Source organism: Coregonus clupeaformis, unplaced genomic scaffold, assembly GCF_020615455.1.
Source record: "Coregonus clupeaformis isolate EN_2021a unplaced genomic scaffold, ASM2061545v1 scaf1008, whole genome shotgun sequence".
Lineage (NCBI taxonomy): Eukaryota > Metazoa > Chordata > Actinopteri > Salmoniformes > Salmonidae > Coregonus > Coregonus clupeaformis.
In genome coordinates this window covers 45,290-66,908 of record NW_025534462.1, presented here as the reverse complement: position 1 = coordinate 66,908, position 21,619 = coordinate 45,290, and the positions used below count along the sequence as shown (strand labels likewise).

Sequence of the window (21,619 nt, the reverse complement as noted above, 5' to 3'; positions counted from 1 at the left end):
ACGGCTGCACAGTACTGTCTATTATCGATCACGGTTATAATATCGTTTCGGACCTTGAGCGTGGCTGAGGTGCACCCATGGCCAGCTCGGAAACCGGATTGCATAGCGGAATAGGTACGGTGGGATTCGAAATGGTCGGTGATCTGTTTGTTAACTTGGCTTTCAAAAACTTTCGAAAGGCAGGGCAGGATGGATATACAGTGGGGAAAAAAAGTATTTAGTCAGCCACCAATTGTGCAAGTTCTCCCACTTAAAAAGATGAGAGAGGCCTGTAATTTTCATCATAGGTACACGTCAACTATGACAGACAAAATTAGAAAAAAAAATCCAGAAAATCACATTGTAGGATTTTTAATGAATTTATTGGCATATGATGGTGGAAAATAAGTATTTGGTCAATAACAAAAGTTTCTCAATACTTTGTTATATACCCTTTGTTGGCAATGACACAGGTCAAACGTTTTCTGTAAGTCTTCACAAGGTTTTCACACACTGTTGCTGGTATTTTGGCCCATTCCTCCATGCAGATCTCCTCTAGAGCAGTGATGTTTTGGGGCTGTCGCTGGGCAACACAGACTTACAACTCCCTCCAAAGATTTTCTATGGGGTTGAGATCTGGAGACTGGCTAGGCCACTCCAGGACCTTGAAATGCTTCTTACGAAGCCACTCCTTCGTTGCCCGGGCGGTGTGTTTGGGATCATTGTCATGCTGAAAGACCCAGCGACGTTTCATCTTCAATGCCCTTGCTGATGGAAGGAGGGTTTCACTCAAAATCTCACGATACATGGCCCCATTCATTCTTTCCTTTACACGGATCAGTCGTCCTGGTCCCTTTGCAGAAAAACAGCCCCAAAGCATGATGTTTCCAACCCCATGCTTCACAGTAGGTATGGTGTTCTTTGGATGCAACTCAGCATTCTTTGTCCTCCAAACATGACGAGTTGAGTTTTTACCAAAAAGTTATATTTTGGTTTCATCTGACCATATGACATTCTCCCAATCCTCTTCTGGATCATCCAAATGCACTTCAGACGGGCCTGGACATGTACTGGCTTAAGCAGGGGGACACGTCTCGCACTGCAGGATTTGAGTCCCTGGCGGCGTAGTGTGTTACTGATGGTTGGCTTTGTTACTTTGGTCCCAGCTCTCAGCAGGTCATTCACTAGGTCCCCCCGTGTGGTTCTGGGATTTTTGCTCACCGTTCTTGTGATCATTTTGACCCCACGGGGTGAGATCTTGCATGGAGCCCCAGATCGAGGGAGATTATCAGTGGTCTTGTATGTCTTCCATTTCCTAATAATTGCTCCCACAGTTGATTTCTTCAAACCAAGCTGCTTACCTGTTGCAGATTCAGTCTTCCCAGCCTGGTGCAGGTCTACAATTTTGTTTTTGGTGTCCTTTGACAGCTCTTTGGTCTTGGCCATTGTGAAGTTTGGAGTGTGACTGTTTGAGGTTGTGGACAGGTGTCTTTTATACTGATAACAAGTTCAAACAGGTGCCATTAATACAGGTAACGAGTGGAGGACAGAGGAGCCTCTTAAAGAAGAAGTTACAGGTCTGTGAGAGCCAGAAATCTTGCTTGTTTGTAGGTGACCAAATACTTATTTTCCACCATAATTTGCAAATAAATTCATTAAAAATCCTACAATGGGATTTTCTGGATCTTTTTTTCTCAATTTGTCTGTCATAGTTGACGTGTACCTATGATGAAAATTACAGGCCTCTCTCATCTTTTTAAGTGGGAGAACTTGCACAATTGGTGGCTGACTAAATAGTTTTTTGCCCCACTGTAGGTCTGTAACAGTTTGGATCTAGAGTGTCACCCCCTTTGAAGAGGGGGATGACCACGGCAGCTTTCCAATCTCTGGGGATCTCAGACGTTACGAAAGAGAGGTTGAACAGGCTAGTAATAGGGGTTGCGACAATTTCGGCGGCTAGTTTTAGAAAGAAAGGGTCCAGATTTTCTAGCCCAGATGATTTGTAGGGGTCCAGATTTTGCAGCTCTTTCAGAACATCAGCTGTCTGAATTTGTGTGAAGGAGAAGCGGGGGGGGGGCATGGGCAAGTTGCAGCGGAGGGTGCAGAGCTGGTGGCCGGGGTAGTGGTAGCCAGGTGGAAAGCATGGCCAGCTGTAGCAAAATGCTTGTTGAAATTCTCGATTATTGTAGATTTATCGGTGGTGATAGTGTTTCCTAACCTCAGTGCAGTGGGCAGCTGGGAGGAAGTGCTCTTATTCTCCATGGACTTTACAGTGTCCCAAAACTTTTTGGAGTTAGTGCTACAGGATGCAAATTTCTGTTTGAAAAAGCTAGCCTTCCTAACTGCTTGTGTAAAAGGAGATGAAGATCCTATATCTGTAAGTATAGCTCCAAAGCATTGAGAGACAGCCTTTCAATAAGCATTTGATTTACTCATAAAACAGAGTAATCCTTCATGAAAAAATGACTTTCAGACAGATAGGCCAAGACGAGTTTGGAAATATTAGTGATCCTACTGTAGCCTACAATGCTCTTCTGATAAACCATAGCACTAAAATGCAAATATCATTCATGTGTTGTCTGCTAGCAAACAAATAGCATCTGTCCATATCGAGCCTGAGCCGGTCCCGCAAATCTAGCCTTTGACACAGGGACTGAGGGTTGCTAAGGAACGTGAATTCACACTTAACCCCTGTTTCCTTCAACCAACAGCTGCGGCTCTCCTTTCGCTAGTTGTCGCTAATGCATTCAGTTCAATCTGGCCTGACACACACACATACTGTACACACACACACTGTCCAATCTGCTGCGACCATGTGCGCCCCATTCAATGAATGCTTTCCCTTTGCCCCTACGCTTAGACAAAGGACATGATACTTGATTATGGGGCCTGAGTGAGCAAGTCCTCATTTTGGGGGAGAAACTATAAAGCACATGATTGTATAGGCTGAACACTGTGTATCTATTGATAAAGTAGTGTTTTCCTCCCAATTGGCACCCTATTCCCTTTTTAGCGCACTCATTTTGACCATGCCCTATAGGGCTCTGGTTAAAAGTAGTGCACTATGTAGGGAATAGGGTACCATTTGGGACGTAGCCTAGCTGTTGTGTAGAATGCTGTATACAGGCCTTATCAGTGATTCTCAGACCCTCAGTTGCTGTTGCAGCCTTTGTTGTGGTTAGCAATGGTAAAAAGTAGAAGAGCTGGATTATTGTGATTTATACAATTAGGTGAGGACAACCAAGAGGCCCTGATTTGAATATAGAATATAACCAAAACACAGTTAGCTAATTGAAAGGACAAAACAGGCTAATGTCCCATTCACTGACATGATATGCACTGAATGTACAAAACATTAGGAACACCTGCTCTTTCCATGACATAGACTGAACAGGTGAATCAAATCAAATCAAATCAAATCAAATTGTATTGGCCACATGCGCCGAATACAACAGGTGCAGACATTACAGTGAAATGCTTACTTACAGCCCTTAACCAACAGTGCATTTATTTTTAACAAAAAAAGTAAAAATTAAACAACAACAAAAAAAGTGTTGAGAAAAAAAGAGCAGAAGTAAAATAAAATAACAGTAGGGAGGCTATATATACAGGGGGGTGCCGGTGCAGAGTCAATGTGCGGGGGCACCGGCTAGTTGAGGTAGTTGAAGTAATATGTACATGTGGCCAGAGTTAAAGTGACTATGCATAAATAATTAACAGAGTAGCAGCAGCGTAAAAGGATGGGGTGGGGGGGCAGTGCAAATAGTCTGGGTAGCCATGATTAGCTGTTCAGGAGTCTTATGGCTTGGGGGTAGAAGCTGTTGAGAAGTCTTTTGGACCTAGACTTGGCACTCCGGTACCGCTTGCCGTGCGGTAGCAGAGAGAACAGTCTATGACTAGGGTGGCTGGAGTCTTTGACAATTTTGAGGGCTTTCCTCTGACACCGCCTTGTATAGAGGTCCTGGATGGCAGGAAGCTTGGCCCCAGTGATGTACTGGGCCGTATGCACTACCCTCTGTAGTGCCTTGCGGTCGGAGGCCAAGCAGTTGCCATACCAGGCGGTGATGCAACCAGTCAGGATGCTCTCGATGGTGCAGCTGTAGAATTTTTTGAGGTTCTGAGGACCCATGCAAAATCTTTTCAGTCTCCTGAGGGGGAATATGCTTTGTCGTGCCCTCTTCACGACTGTCTTGGTGTGTTTGGACCATGATAGTTCGTTGGTGATGTGGACACCAAGGAACTTGAAGCTCTCAACCTGTTCCACTACAGCCCCGTCGATGAGAATGGGGGCGTGCTCAGTCCTCTTTTTTTTCCTGTAGTCCACAATCATCTCCTTTGTCTTGGTCACGTTGAGGGAGAGGTTGTTGTCCTGGCACCACACGGCCAGGTCTCTAACCTCCTCCCTATAGGCTGTCTCATCGTTGTCGGTGATCAGGCCTACCACTGTTGCGTCGTCTGCAAACTTAATGATGGTGTTGGAGTCGTGCCTGGCCATGCAGTCATGGGTGAACAGGGAGTACAGGAGGGGACTGAGCACGCACCCCTGAGGGGCCCCCGTGTTGAGGATCAGTGTGGCAGATGTGTTGTTACCTACCCTTACCACTTGGGGGCGGCCTGTCAGGAAGTCCAGGATCCAGTTGCAGAGGGAGGTGTTTAGTCCCAGGATCCTTAGCTTAGTGATGAGCTTTGAGGGCACTATGGTGTTGAATGCTGAGCTGTAGTCAATGAATAGCATTCTCACGTAGGTGTTCCTCTTGTCCAGGTGGGAAAGGGCAGTGTGGAGTGCAATAGAGATTGCATCATCTGTGGATCTGTTGGGGCGGTATGCAATTTGGAGTGGGTCTAGGGTTTCTGGGATAATGCTGTTGATGTGAGCCATGACCAGCCTTTCGAAGCACTTCATGGCTACAGACGTCAGTGCTACAGGTCGGTAGTCATTTAGGCAGGTTATCTTAGAGTCCTTGGGCACGGGGACTATGGTGGTCTGCTTGAAACATGTTGGTATTACAGACTCAGTCAGGGGCATGTTGAAAATGTCAGTGAAGACACTTGCCAGTTGGTCAGCACATGCTCGGAGTACACGTCCTGGTAATCCATCTGGCCCTGCGGCCTTGTGAATGTTGACCTGCTTAAAAGTCTTACTCACATCGGCTACGGAGAGCGTGATCACATAGTCATCCGGAACAGCTGGTGCTCTCATGCATGCTTCAGTGTTGCTTGCCTCGAAGCGAGCATAGAAGTGGTTTAGCTCGTCTGGAAGTCTTGTGTCACTGGGCAGCTCGCGGCTGTGCTTCCCTTTGTAGTCTGTAATAGTTTTCAAGCCCTGCCACATCCGACGAGCGTCAGAGCCAGTGTAGTACGATTCAATCTTAGTCCTGTATTGACTCTTTGCCTGTTTGATGGTTCGTCAGAGGGCATAGCGGGATTTCTTATAAGTGTCCGGGTTAGAGTCCCGCTCCTTGAAAGCGGCAGCTCTACCCTTTAGCTCAGTGCGGATGTTTCCTGTAATCCATGGCTTCTGGTTGGGGTGAAAGCTATGATATCTTATTGATGTCACTTGTTAAATCCACTTCATTCAGTGTAGATGAAGGGGAGGAGACAGGTTAAAGAAGGATTTTTAAGCCTTGAGACAATTGAGACATGGACAGTGTATGTGTGCCATTCAGAGGGTGAATGGGCAAGACAAAAGATGTAAGTGCCTTTGAGCGGGGTATGGTAGTAGGTGCCAGGCACACAGGTTTGTGTCAAGAACTGCAACCCTGCTGGGTTTTTCATGCTCATCAGTTTCCCGTATGTATCAGGTAGCTTAGTGGTTAAGAGCGTTGTGCCAGTAACCGAAAGGTCGCTGGTTCTTATCCCTGAGCTGACTAGGTGAAAATCTGTCGATGTGCCCTTGAGCAAGGCACTTAACCCTAATTGCTCCTGTAAGTCACTCTGGATAAGAGCATCTGTTAAATGACTAAAATGTAAATGTATCAAGAATGGTCCACTTCCCAAAGGACATCCAGCCAACTTGACACAACTGTGGGAAGCATTGGAGTCAACATGGGCCAGCATCCCTGTGGAACACTTTTGACACCTTATAGAGTCCATGCCCCAAAGAATTGAGGCTGTTCTGAGGGCAAAAGGGAATGCAACTCGATAGGGCTCCTGAGTGGCGCAGCTGTCTAAGGCACTGCATCTCAGTGCTTGAGGTGATACTACAGATCCCCTGGTTTGATTCCAGGCTGTATCACAACTGGCCGTGATTTGGAGATTGATAGGGCGGCGCACAATTGGCCCGGTGTAGGTCGTCATTGTAAATAAGAATTTGTTCTTAACTGACTTGCCTAGTTAAATAAAGGTAAATAAAAAAAGATGGAGGTGTTCCTAATGTTTTGTACACTCAGTGTAGGCCTCACATTATAGCCAGAACAGTTGAAGCAGCCATGAAATTGAAATGAGATGTGTGTCTTTGCGAGCATGGCTGGCTGCTGTAGTGTAGTAGGTGTCTGGGGACAGAGTTTTAGAACCACCACCTGCTCCCTGAGTCATTGGTAAACACATTCATTCACTCTGCATCTTATTATTTATCAGTAGCCAGGACCCAGGCACACACTCTTATTGAAGCCTTCCTATGCAGATGATCCTAGTGAGGCACTAATGCACTAAATTCTCTATCTAGATTTAATTCCTAATAGTCATGATAATACTGAAGCTTTCCGTTGCAGATCCTACTGATGTGTTATAACAGATGTAGTTGTACTAGATATAAGTGAAATCCTATGGTTTGTTCCTGATGCACTAGATTCTCTATCTACATTATATTTCTAGATAGTAATCAACTCATGTAGTTTGTACGTCCCTGAGTTCGTTTATATGAGTCATATGATATATTGTACTATACTGGAACTTTCCTAGTATTGCAGTTCCTAATGATGCACTAGAATATCTATTTAGATTCCATTACTATATTAAATAATGTAGTTTGTACTTTCCTGTACTTGTTTATATGAGTCATATGATGAACTGTATGCATTTTCCAAGACAATATGAGGTTATTGGACACCCCTTCCTCATATCAATAAATAATATTCAATTAAACTCAAAGTCCATTTACATGTGGTTTATACTATAAACATGGATAATATAATAGTATTGTATTATATTCTACATTGTACAGGTAATGAAGCTTAATCCTGACTGACAATGCCACATAGAGGTCACTGACTCAGCCTTGGCATCAATACTCACAGAAGGATAATAATGTTGGGTCAGAGATGGTGCACATCAACCACTAACTTCATTTGCCTGTCCTAAGTGCATAAGGTAATGTGGTCAGGCACAAAGCAATGAACAGGGAGGACAATGTCATTTCCTACTCAGACGTTGTAAAACGTTAAACAACGGCATGGACATTTGGTTTTCGCTGGAGGACCAACATGATTACTGAGCAACTGCTGTTTATGTGAATCAAACAAGTCAGATTGTAGTAAGAGGTGAACTAGTTATCTGATAGGAAGAGGCCTAGGAACCATAGAAGGTCCCCATAGGCACAGATCTAGGATCAGCTTTAGCCTCCCTAAATCATAACCTTAACCATAAACGTGGGGAAACAAAACATTGAGCTTAGATCAGCATCATGGGGCAATTTCCACGTTCTAATATGTGACAATCATCCACTTCAGCTAAACCCGAGCAAGAACTAGACTCATTCTAATGAGAGTATCTATATTCAATTCAATTCAAAAAGCTGTTATTTTCTGTCAGGGAAAACAGGCAAATATCCCATTCACATGACATGATATAGGCCTCACATTATAGCCAGAACAGTTGAAGGAGCCATGAAATTGAAATGAGATATTTGTCTTTGCGAGCATGGCTGGCTGCTGTAGTGTAGTAGGTGTCTGGGGACAGATTTTTAGAATGGCCACCTGCTCCCTGAGTCATTGGTAAACACATTCATTCACTCTGCATCTTATTAATTATCAGTAGCCAGGACCCAGGCACACACTCTTATTGAAGCTTTCCTATGCAGATGATCCTAGTGAGGCACTAATGCACAAAATTCTCTATCTAGATTTAATTATAGATATTTCCTGGTAGGGAACTTCATGTGTGGTGATAAATGGTACTTACAAGACGCATAACAACATAGAACACAAAAACATATAAAGGATTAGAAGCATTCTAATATTATTCTAATGTCACCCCTCTGTCTATCCAGCAGACTCTCTGGGCGGTCCGTTCCCCTCCACCACCCACCGATGCCACCACAAGCCCAAGCGCTGCCTGCCCATCCAGCAGTGTGGTGTTGGGGGCGGGGGCCAGAGGAGAGGCCTGGCCATCAGTCCCCTGCTCTTCCACCCTAACACCAAGGGCTCCCAGATCGCCATGGACCTGGCCCAGAGGACCGTCAAGAGGCAGGCCAGCTTCTGTAACGCTATCACCTTCAGCAACAGACCTATAGAGCTGTATGAGCAGGTCCGAATCAAGGTATGTAGAGAGGGAGATGGATACAACACCACACCCAAGGAGGTTTATTTACAGTATGCAAAGTGTCAACATACCATGATAGTATTCTGACAATGGTAGATTCATTTTATTTGATTAATTATACCTTTATTTTAACAGGGAGTCACCATTGAGACCAATGTCTCTTTTACAAGGCAGCCCTGCATATACACAATTTACAAAATAAAGTCAAATACAATGTCAAATAAAATATAATACACATTTTCAAGAAAAACAATCCCATTCCTCAGCAAGGTCCCCAATCAACATGTTGAACTGCCAGAGAGGCACCAGAACATCCAGTTGTAGGGAACTCTGTAGGTTGTTCTATACATGGTGGGATGCTGACACAAAAGGCTCAAAAGATGATGACCCAAGATATGGAGAGCGATACTAACACGGATCTGTACAATAGGTGAGACTAGCTTTGATGTGTACAGTATCTGATGGATACACAGTATATATCATGTAAACACACCAAGTCAGGGTAGTAATGCGAACACACACACACACACTTCTAGCTTTTAATCTTGTCCAGGTAAATCCTTCTTTCAGTCTAATGCTACTTCCCCCTCCTGTTCCTGTGTCTGCCCAAATAGGCTTAGCAGGTTTCCACCTAGCAAGCCAGCATGTCAACACAGTCAATGCACTGGGTAAACACTGCTTATGGCGCCAGGGCAAGTGGATGTGGCTTTACTGGTTGTTGGTAAAACAGTGACCCCCAAGGTGGTCGGCAGGGTCCACCCCCTCTCTTAAAAGTTTTAGTAGTAGAATGCACAAGGTGCAATTTCCAAATTGGGTAGTGCGTCATTAGTTTTCCTCTTGTCATGTCAGTCATTGCATACCTTAGAGAGCTATTTATAACTTGTCAGTAATGTCAAAATCAACTAGCCCATGTCAACTAATGTTTTTTTAGCCAGCTTTTTTTTGGAGTCACTCAAATATCACATGAATACACATTAGACATGGGGAAATGTATAGAATTGCAAGAAAATGAGCTTTAAAATTGCTAAATTCTCTCCTCACCCCATGACAAAATGTATAGAACTGCAGGAGATAAGCTTTAAACCTGTAATATTGTCTCTCCGCCAACAAGAGAGGAGTGAATCGTTTGTGTCATGAACAGTGCTTGTGCCCATAGAAATAGACGTGGCGCAGGATGTTCCACAATGCTGGAAGGGGGGCCTGAGTGAAAGAGTTTGGAAACCCCTGCTCTGAAGTAAACTTAAAACTCAAGACAACTTAGGCTTTTGTCTTACATAAGTAATATTTAGGTACAGTTCAGAGTTTCCGTTAACTGATATATATATATTTTTTTTAAGGATAAATTGGCTCCGGCCAATTGACCGGGAGAAGAAAAAAAATCCCATTGCGAAAATGCATTTTAGCATATTCATTGATTGAAATACCAGTCGATGTAGTGTGAGATCTGCTGCTACAGCTCATCAAACAGCTGTGTTAAAAACCGTTTCAATGGCCACGATAAAAAGGAGCCACTATTTTTATTTCTCAACTGGTAATTGATTTGCGCTTCCCATTCGCCACTCAAGTACATAGGCAACTAGGGTTTAGTGTGTCACACACCACTTTGCAATGAGCTGGAGGCAGTATGCATTTTGAAAACATATACTTAACTGTTTGAAACCTGAACGTTTTACTACATATTATGAGGCATGTCTTACCTGGCTTCAAAGTAGCCTAGCCAAAATCTAACCAAATGTGCAGGCAATTATTTTATAAAGACTTCCATATACCATTGAAACCAGTAGCCTATTTCTCTCATGTTCTATTGGTTTTCAACTTTCTTTCATTGTCCAGTAGCCAAAGGCACAATCCTAGTCATATTAGCAACCCATGCTAGTTGTTGCATATTAGATCTTAGCAACCCATGCTAGTTGTTGCATATTAGATCTCCCCTATTTCTACATTTCTAACAGATAATTTCATCTCTTTCAGTTTGACAACAGTATTTTCCCTGCTAATTGCATTATGAAACAAAGAATCACACGTAGTCTACTGCCTTGTGCGCATTGCTGTGCTTATAATGTGAAGAAATAATAGTTTATCAACATTTTACGCAAAATGTTTTGATCTGTTGTATGAGCCTCATGGCTTTAAACCAGTTTTGGGATGTAGCTTAGGCCTTCTGGTTGTATGAATTTGGGATCTATATTACTCCTGTTGTTGGCTGGGGAAAAGTAAATGTAGCAGTTATCTTCAAATTGCGCATCGGAATTCTGTAAGAAGGACGCATGCCATTGCATCCTAGAGTTGCATGTTCTGTTGATAAAAATTACCATAATCTAAATGTGATTTCTGTCACTGTTTGTGGACGCCCTAGGAAAGCAAAGGCTAGCTTTTTCAAACAGAAATGTGCATCCTGTAGCACTAACTCCAAAAAGTTTTGGGACACTGTAAAGTCCATGGAGAATAAGAGCACCTCCTCCCAGCTGCCCACTGCACTGAGGCTAGGAAACACTGTCACCACCGATAAATCTACGATAATCGAGAATTTCAACAAGCATTTTGCTACGGCTGGCCATGCTTTCCACCTGGCTACCCCTACCCCGGCCACCAGCTCTGCACCCTCCGCTGCAACTTGCCCATTCTCCTTCACCCAAATTCAGACAGCTGATGTTCTGAAAGAGCTGCAAAATCTAGACCCCGACAAATCAGCTGGGCTAGACAATCTGGACCCTTTCTTTCTAAAATTAGCCGCCGAAATTGTCGCAACTGTAATTAGCCCACCCAACTAACTCATCCCCATATTGTTATTTATTTTGCTCATTTGCACCCCAGTATCTCTATTTGCACATCATCTTCTGCACATCTATCACTCCAGTGTTAATACTAAATTGTAATTATTTTGCACTATGGCCTATTTATTGCCTTACCTCCATAACTTACCACATTTGAACACACTGTATATAGATTTTCTATTGTGTTTTTGACTGTACGTTTTGTTTATCCCATGTAACTCTGTGTTGTTATTGTTTTTATCGCACTGCTTTGCTTTATCTTGGCTAGGTCTCAGTTGTAAATGAGAACTTGTTCTCAACTGGCTTACCTGGTTAAATAAAGGTGAAATAAAATAAAGAAAATAATCAGGTTACGTACCCAATGCATATTGGTCCGGTAAATGTCTTAAATGTCTGGTAAATTAAAATGCTGTTGGTCAAATGTCTGCCGCCATATTTTACTAACAGAAACCCTGGTACAGTTATACAACCAAGACAAACTAAGCAAACCAGTCACTCAACAAACCAAACAGGCCCATTACTTGCTTTCTTTTGCAACCTGTCAGCATTGTATAGGCCTAGGTCACAAAATGGAATCTCATTGACAAACAATACACAAAGGGAACCCTTTACTTCAAGGCAACATTTAAGACTTCCTTGTAAAGTACAATCCTAGACCTTACACTCTTATACTACTACAAACTGTTATAAGACCATCAACCTATCATAGTCTGTCCTCCTTCCACAGATCACTAAGAAGCAGTGTTGCTGGAGCGGAGCTCTCCGTCTGGGCTTCACGGCTAAAGACCCGTCCCGTATCAACCCAGACAGCCTTCCCAAGTATGCCTGTCCTGACCTGGTCTCCCAGAGTGGCTTTTGGGCCAAGGCTTTACCTGAGGAGTTCGCCAATGAAGGGAACGTCATCGCCTTCTGGGTGGACAAGAAGGGCCGGGTCTTCTATAGAATCAATGAGTCCAACCCGATGTTATTCTTCAGTGGGGTGAGAACAGGAGAACCGCTGTGGGCACTGATAGATGTCTATGGGTTGACCCGTGGAGTGCAACTGCTAGGTATGTTAAGAAAGCATGCATGCACACCTACACACACATCTCCATAGCATTCCTCACTTCTAGCTTCTTGGTAAGGTGATGGACAATGAGAGAATTAATTGGTACAGTTATGGGATGTGGTAACCACACATGCCTTTCGATGATGGCTTTACAGTGTGCACCATGGTCATCCAGAATATACATATTTTTGTAGTATTGCATTTTGTCCACTCAAAAGTCATATTAGGTATTGTAACATGTTTACCGACTGTAAACATACAGTGTCTGCTGACTGGGAATGAAATGTATTTTCTTAAGGTGGATGAGGTTAGTGATAGTTATTCTAACCTAATGTAAACCACTCTAAGATCTGATAACAAGCTCTGTACAAATGCTACCTATATATGACCAACATTTGGCCCTAGTATGTTTGCACCACTATAGCACATGGGGCTGCAAAATAACTGCCCTGCTGTGGATTATTGAGGCATGCTATGCAGCTTAGCATACATACCATAGAGATAGACATAGCATACGATAGCCTAGCATTAGCCAAGGCTTAGCATACATACCATACAGATAGACATAGCATATGATAGCCTAGCGTTAGCCAAGGCTTAGCATACATACCTTAGAGATAGACATATCATACGATAACCTAGCGTTAACCAAGGCTTTGATGTACCCAGGGCCTATGGCATACTGTGCATGTTTCTGTTCTCTAGGGATTCAATGTGTCAATGTTGTCATCCCCCCTTATGTTAAAAATAGACAAGGGGGTTGGTTACATGTTCCATAGATAGCCCATTTGATCCTAATTGCGAGCCATGCCAATTGACAGGAGGACATCGGTATCTCCTGTCTCGGGTAGCAGAGGGGTGGGATGTTTTGTGTTCACCGTGTGATGCGGGAGTCGTTTTATCTGAAGCACCCTCCCCAGTCCCCCAGCACTCATAGTCTTGACGGGAGGCAGCGATGACAAGTAGCGATAGAAACCTAGCTGTATTCCTCGACAGACTAGCATGGACTCCTGAGAGTAGCAACGTCAGACAACGGGGCCACAATTCTTTGGCCCAAAGTTCACATTGTCGTCTCGCATTACCGTGACGCCGGGAAGCAAGAATAGCATCGGGGGAAGAGAAAAAAGTTAAGAAAACAAACAAAAAAAGATTAAAATGTCAAAAAACGTGTGTTCCTTTAGCTAAAAGTATATTTTCCTACAATGCTTGGACAGTTTGAACTCTCTTCTATAAGTCACTTGGGGAGATCCCTGGTGTCTTGGTAAACCGTATGCTGCTCGGAGCACTGTTACAATCGCTCTCTTCAGCCCTAGTTAAATCAAAACACAGCCTTTTACTGTCAGGCTATAGCCAGGGCAGCCTAGAGTGCAGGGCTCCTATAGGTCCTCATGGAGCCTTCTGACTAACATCTGCCCTCAACATACTGGTCGCTTACATCTGAACTGTAATAGTCCTACATTTTCCCTCCCTAGATGTTTAAAAAAAAAAATACTTTGGGAAAGCTTTTATTTTCCTGCTTTAGCTTTCCACCTACATCCACAGCTTTAGGAGAAACATATACATCATGCTTACAATAAAACCAGCATCCTCTTATCTCTCTGTATACATAGACATGTAGCAGTCCAGTTATTGTGTTTCTCTTCATTACTGTAGGCCTATACATTCTTATTTAGGTACAGTAATCTCTTATAAGGATGGACATGGAACATTCTATGGTCGCCTTATTATGGCTTTGTGAAATTTCACGTAACAGGAATTAACATGGGGCTTATGTTTGTTTCCACCTACCACACACAAACCTTCACTTCATATTCCATATCAGAGGTGGTATCTGTCAGACCAAATCACTATTTTTCCAAGCCTGCCAACACGCATTATCTTACATATTCTATTCATTTAACTTAATGGCTCCACTGCACTGTACATGCGTCAGGACACGTCTGTTTTGCTGCTACTGTAAAGTTTAACTTGGCCGCTAGGTAATCATCTAAGGTCAGATTTAGCTTTAGCTGATAGTGGTTACGGTTCAGTTAAGGAAATGTTTAACTGATAGCAGGATTCTGCTTATTGGGAATGGCACAGATAGGGAAGTACCTGAGGCATCTGTTAGTCATCCTGGTGTTCTCACAGACTACTGTTACAAACCATACCTAGAATACATTTTAAACCAGCTCAGTTCTGTTTAATCAAATGTCAACTCCGAAAGATTTATTAAATAAACATAAACGATCCTTAATCACTGAAAAACAAACTCTGTTGCAAGACATGAGCCATTTCGAAACCCATAATTACACACTGTCACACACACACAGAAACCTTTATTTACTATCTTAGCCCCAAAGTGAACACACGTGCCTACTTCTAAAAACAAAGTGTATTTTGTATTTCGATAACATCGGTTAAAGTGCCAAGGTTTGTATTGAGGTCAGCACAGAAGGTTAAGAAGATAGGATGACCCAGGTTGCACCCGGCAACATCTTCGAGGCCTCCGATTGGGTGACGCATGAAAGGTCCCTCGGTAGGTATTGTGTGATAGGCCCCACGCAGGAGATACCTTCCAGACACCTTTTAGGGGTTATTACACATGGCTTAGTGTAATTTAGTGTTTTCCACACCTCCGGTTGGGTGATGAGCATAGTTTAAGATCCAAGCTCTAGCTAATGAAACCCAGACAGGCAGAATTATGGGCTAGATAAATCTAGCTACTCTGGTGTTGGCGGCTTCATTCCTCATTCACACACACACACAGACACACACATTCTACGACAACCATGAGAATGGCGATGCACTGCACTTCCCTGCCTGGCTGTCTATATCTTCTTAACTATCTTCTCTGTCTATATCTTCTTAACTATCTTCTCTGTCTATCTCTTCTTAACTATCTCTTCTTAACTATCGTCTCTGTCTATCTCTTCTTAACTATCTCTTCTAAACTATCTTCTCTGTCTATCTCTTCTTAACTATCTCTTCTTAACGATCTCTTCTTAACTATCTCTTCTTAACTATCTTCTCTGTCTAGCTCTTCTTAACTACCTTCTCTGTCTATCTCTTCTTAACTATCTCTTCTTAACTATCTCTTCTTAACTATCTCTTCTTAACTGTCTCTTCTTAACTATCTTCTCTGTCTATCTCTTCTTAACTATCTCTTCTTAACGATCTCTTCTTAACTATATTCTCTGTCTAGCTCTTCTTAACTACCTTCTCTGTCTCTCTTCTTAACTATCTTCTCTGTCTATCTCTTCTTAACTATCGTCTCTGTCTATCTCTTCTTAACTATCTCTTCTTAACTATCGTCTCTGTCTATCTCTTCTCTGTCTATCTCTTCTTAACTACCTTCTCTGTCTATCTCTTCTTAACTACCTTCTCTGTCTATCTCTTCTTAACCATCTTCTCTGTCTATCTCTTCTTAACTACCTTCTCTGTCTATCTCTTCTTAACTATCTTCTCTGTCTATCTCTTCTTAACTACCTTCTCTGTCTATCTCTTCTTAACCATCTTCTCTGGCTATCTCTTCTTAACTGTCTCTTCTTAACTATCTTCTCTGTCTATCTCTTCTTAACTATCTCTTCTTAACGATCTCTTCTTAACTATATTCTCTGTCTAGCTCTTCTTAACTACCTTCTCTGTCTCTCTTCTTAACTATCTTCTCTGTCTATCTCTTCTTAACTATCGTCTCTGTCTATCTCTTCTTAACTATCTCTTCTTAACTATCGTCTCTGTCTATCTCTTCTCTGTCTATCTCTTCTTAACTATCTTCTCTGTCTATCTCTTCTTAACTACCTTCTTTGTCTATCTCTTCTTAACCATCTTCTCTGTCTATCTCTTCTTAACTACCTTCTCTGTCTATCTCTTCTTAACTATCTTCTCTGTCTATCTCTTCTTAACTACCTTCTCTGTCTATCTCTTCTTAACCATCTTCTCTGTCTATCTCTTCTTAACTATCTACTTTGTCTATCTCTTCTTAACTGTCTTCTCTGTCTATCTCTTCTTAACTACCTTAAATGCATAACAAAAGCACTAACATTTAAATGACTACAAACATGATACATTATCAGCCATGTAGTGACTCCATGTCTTTCATGTGCATATGACAAATAAACAAGCAAAGTTGACGAGAGCATTGCAACCAACGTCCAATGGGCAGAACTTAACGTGTACTGGGTCGTTCCACGAAATGAGTGCCTTTTGCGTCCCTTTGATGTGTTAAGTAGAAATGATGCACCAATATTGAATTTTACTCACCATCACAATTTAAATTATATCACTAAGGGAGTACCCCAAGGCTCGATCCTAGGCCCCACGCTCTTCTCAATTTACATCAACAATATAGCTCAGGCAGTAGGAAGCTCTCTCATCCATTTATATATATACACAGCTGGCCCCTCTCCGGATTTTGTGTTAAAGCTTTCTTAGTGTCCAACAAGCTTTCTCTGCCCTTAACCTTGCCCTTAACCTTGACCATCCTACCCATGCTAGATTACAGAGACGTAATTTATAGATTGGCAGATAAGGGTGCTCTCGAGCGGCTAGATGTTCTTTACCATTCGGCCATCAGATTTGCCACCAATGCTCCTTATAGGACACATCACTGCACTCTATATTCCTCTGTAAACTGGTCATCTCTGTATACCCTCTCTGTATACCCGTCACAAGACCCACTGGTTGATGCTTATTTACAAAACCCTCTTAGGCCTCACTCCCCCCTATCTGAGATACCTACTGCAGCCCTCATCCTCCACATTCAATTCCAGTTCTGCCAGTCACATTCTGTTAAAGGCCCCCAAGCACATACATCCCTGGGTCGCTCCCCTTTCCAGTTCGCTGCAGCTAGCGACTGGAATGAGCTGCAAAAAACACTCAAACTAGACAGTTTTATCTCCATCTCTTCATTCAAAGACTCAATCATGGACACTCTTACTGACAGTTGTGGCTGCTTCGCGTGATGTATTGTTGTTTCTACCTTCTTGCCCTTTGTGCTGTTGTCTGTGCCCAATAATGTTTGTACCATGTCTTGTGCTGCTACCATGTTGTGCTGCTGCCATGTTGTGTTGCTACCATGTTGTTTTCATGTTGGGTTGCTACCTTGCTGTGTTCTCATGTGTTGCTGCCATGCTATGTTGTTGTCTTAGGTCTCTCTTTATGTAGTGTTGTATTGTCTCTCTTGTTGTGATGTGTGTTTGGTCCTATATTTATATATTTTTAATCCCAGCCCCCGTCCCCGCAGGAGGCCTTTTGCCTTTTGGTAGGCCATCATTGTAAATAATAATTTGTTCTTAACTGACTTACCTAGTTAAATAAAGGTTAAATACAAAAATAAAAAGATCCACGTTTCCATCCAACAATTTCAAGCGGATGAATTACCTGACGCATGAAAGAAGTAACGGGCTGATGGAAGCAGGAAATGCCGGTACAATTTTATAAATGCCTTTAAGACAATTTGTTCGTTCGACATGATGGGATCTTTTTGTGTCTGTAAAATGGATAATGTGAGAAATGGTGGTGGAAACGCCTTTATACGCAAATATTGATATAATAACCATCATATCGAAGTAAACTTGGAGTCACGCGATGATATGTTGTGTGGTCCTCCCACTATGATTCAGGAAAGCATGCAGTTTATTAGGCTACAGATGAAATAAATTATGATAAACTTCACAGGGTGGTGAATGTGCAAGTTGATGAGCTTGATGCTACTTTCCAATAAATATCGAGGGCCTTATTCTGGTGAAATGATGATCATGAGGGCCTTATTCTGGTGACATGATGGCTGCCATTTGACAAATACAAATAATATCGCTCTTATCTATAATAATCTCATAATGTAGCCTACCTGCACTGTATCTGTGAGCTGTTGCCTAGAGCGCATGTGCCAAGACCAGAGTGGGCACATTTGCTATATAACGCAACATTTTTGGTGACAAAACCATCAGTCGAGTTGAAAATATGATGGAAACCCATTTAACTTGTATTTTTCATTTGGTACATTAGAATTTAATGGCAAAAGTTATTTTTACATGTACTACATCATCACGCACAGCCTTTTATCCGCAACAAGTCAGTTTGATGGAAACACATCTCTGGTGGAAAAAGTTAAGCACAGGCAATATCCTAGAGGAAAACCTGGTTCAGTCTGCTTTCCAACAGACACTGGGAGATGAATTCACCATTCAGCAGGACAATAACCTATAACACAAGGCCAAATATACACTGGAGTTGCTTACCAAGACAACATTGAATGTTCCTGAGTGGACTAGTTTAAGTTTTGACGTAAATCAGCTTGAAGTTCTATGGCAAGACTTGAAAATGGCTGTCTAGCAATGATAAATAAATATCAATACAGCAATGAAAACCACAAAGGCCACTGGTAGAGTAATAGGTAGCAGATGTCCATATATGTGTTGACAGATCTTGAATACTTTTTAAAATAATAATGTGCAGATATTGAACAATCCAGGTGTGCAAAGCTCTTAGAGACGTACCCAGAAGACTCACAGCTGTAATTGCTGCTAAAGGTGATTTTAACATGTATTCAGTCAGGGGGTTGAATACTTTCTTAAATGTTTGTTTTTTTGTTTTACATTACAGAGTATTCTGTGTAGATTGTTAGCAAAAAATGACAATTTTAATCCCACTTTGTAACACAACAAAATTATTTAAAAAAATCAAGGGGTGTGAATACTTTCTGAAGGCATTGTATATGCATTTTCAGTCATTAAATGCATTTGAACAAATATACAAATGTACAGTGCCTTGCAAAAGTATTCATCCTCCTTGGCGTTTTTCCTATTTTGTTGCATTACAACATGTAATTTAAATGGATTTTTATTTGGATTTCATGTAATTAACATACACAAAATAGTCCAAATTGGTGAAGTGAAATGAAAAAAATAACTTGTTTCAAAGAATTGTAAAAAAATAAATAATGGAAAAGTGGTGCATGCGTATGTATTCACCCCCTTTGCTATGAAGCCCCTAAATAAGTTATGGTGCAACCAATTACCTTCAGAAGTCACATAATTAGTTAAATAAAGTCCACCTGTGTGCAATCTAAGTGTCACATGATCTGTCACATGATCTCAGTATACATACACCTGTTCTGAAAGGCCCCAGAGTCTGCAACACCAGTAAGCAAGGGCCACCACAAAGCAGGTGGCACCATGAAGACAAAGGAGCTCTCCAAACAGGTCAGGGACAAAGTTGTGGAGAAGTACAGATCAGGGTTGGGTTATAAAAAACTTTGAACATCCCACGGAGCACCATTAAATCCATTATAAAAAAATTGAACGAATATGGCACCACAACAAACCTGCCAAGAGAGGGCTGCCCACCAAAACTCACGGACCAGACAAGGAGGGCATTAATCAGAGAGGCAACAAAGAGACCAAAGATAACCCTGAAGGAGCTGCAAAGCTCCACAGCGGAGATTGGAGTATCTGTCCATAGGACCACTTTAAGCCGTACACTCCACAGAGCTGGGCTTTACTGAAGAGTGGCCAAAAAAAACCATTGCTTAAAGAAAATAATAAGCAAACACGTTTGGTGTTCGCCAAAAGGCATGTGGGAGACTCCCCAAACATATGGAAGAAGGTACTCTGGTCAGATGAGACTAAAATTGAGCTTTTTGGCCATCAAGGAAAACGCTAACCCAACACCTCTCATCACCCCGAGAACACCATCCAATGTTTTTCATCGGCAGGGACTGGGAAACTGGTCAGAATTGAAGGAATGATGGATGGCGCTAAATACAGGGAAATTCTTGAGGGAACCTGTTTCAATCTTCCAGAGATTTGAGACTGGGAGAGAGGTTCACCTTCCAGCAGGATAATGACCATAAGCATACTGCAAAAGCAACACTCAAGTGGTTTAAGGGGAAACATTTAAATGTCTTAGAATGGCATAGTCAAAGCCCAGACCTCAATCCAATTGAGAATCTGTGGTATGACTTAAAGATTGCTGTACACCATCTTCAAAGTGGTAAGCATGTTGTGTAAATCAAATGATACAAACCCCCAAAAATCCATTTTAATTCCAGGTTATAAGGCAACAACATAGGAAAAATACCAAGGGGGGTGAATACTTTCGCAAGCCACTGATATACATGTATTTGAAGTACATTTTGTATTGAGGTCAGCACAGAACAATAATCTTAAAGCCTCTGATTGGGTGACACATGAACAGGCCCTCGGTAGGTATTGTGTGATAGGCCCCCTGCAGGAGATGCCTTCCAGACACATTTTTGGGGTTATTATTACACATGGCATAGTGTTTTCCACCCCTACAGTTGGGTGATGAGCGTAGTTGAAGATCCCAGCGCTAGCTAATGAAACCCAGACAGGCAGAATTATGGGCTAGATAAATCTAGCTACTCTGAGGGTTTCACAAACGCACACATGGATGGAGAAAGAGACACACACACACACACACACACACAGTCTTAGACAGACACACACGCACATGCACACGGCACACACACACCCTCAATGACGACCATAGAAATGGAGATGCGCTTGCCTGCCTGACTGTCAATCGATCCTCTCTCTTAACGGCCTTCTCCTTTTTGGCACCATTAAGCTCACCTTCCCCGGCAATATATGTAGCCATAAAGAAATCGATGTCTTTATGGCCCTGGTATTTGGGAAAGGTGATAGCGTGACACCTCCTACTAGAGCCTCCTAGGTAGGGACTGATCCTACACTTTTAAAATGAAGTGCTTTGTAACACCACAACTAGTGGCAACTGAGCTGCCACCAACTTGAAGGAGACGAAACCTTAACTTTGCTGGAGTATTGAAACACATCATCCTGAGAGATTTTGAAACATTACATGGTGTGTTGTAACACCACTAAATCAAGTGTTGTGCAACACCTTGCCAGGGACTGGGCACTCACAGAAAAGATTGAAAACACTATTTTGGTGTTTCAAGTTCTGTTTAGTGCAGTATTAGATCCCTTCTCTTTTGGTGTAGTTTCCTCTCTCTAAAGCTTCTAAACACCATTATGATGTTTTGAATCCTGTCTAGTCCAGAATTAGATCACCTTTTCCTGAAGTGTCTTAATTTTTAACATTGTTTTGATAATTTGCCACTTTGGCGGACATTGTTCAAACCACCAGACCTAACTGGAGGTTGAACTGCAAGAATTTAGGATTTTGCCTTTGCCTCTTCCATTGACAATCATGAATGTGGGAATGGGTGCAGTCCTCATTGAACGTCATTTTGCCTGACGGTTTTACATTTACGTTTTAGTCATTCAGCAGAAGCCCTTATCCAGAGAGACTTACAGTTAGTGCATACATTATTTTTATTTTCATACTGGCCCCCCGTGGGAATCAAACCCACAAC

General features: G+C 42.3%; 1 protein-coding gene across 2 annotated transcripts in view; it reads left to right on the top strand.

The window, feature by feature from the left end:
• The window catches only part of LOC121559866 (E3 ubiquitin-protein ligase NEURL1-like), a 71,445-nt gene that overhangs the window by 17,452 nt on the left and 32,374 nt on the right, over nt 1-21,619 (top strand). Inside the window, exons 2-3 of one of the 2 annotated variants that reach the window (XM_045217320.1) lie at nt 8,189-8,454; nt 11,959-12,280. In XM_045217320.1, coding sequence (XP_045073255.1) covers nt 8,189-8,454; nt 11,959-12,280 — 588 coding nt within the window. Of the gene's footprint in view, nt 1-8,185; nt 8,455-11,958; nt 12,281-21,619 lie in introns of both variants that reach the window. The other variant, XM_041872932.2, reaches the window with a different exon arrangement.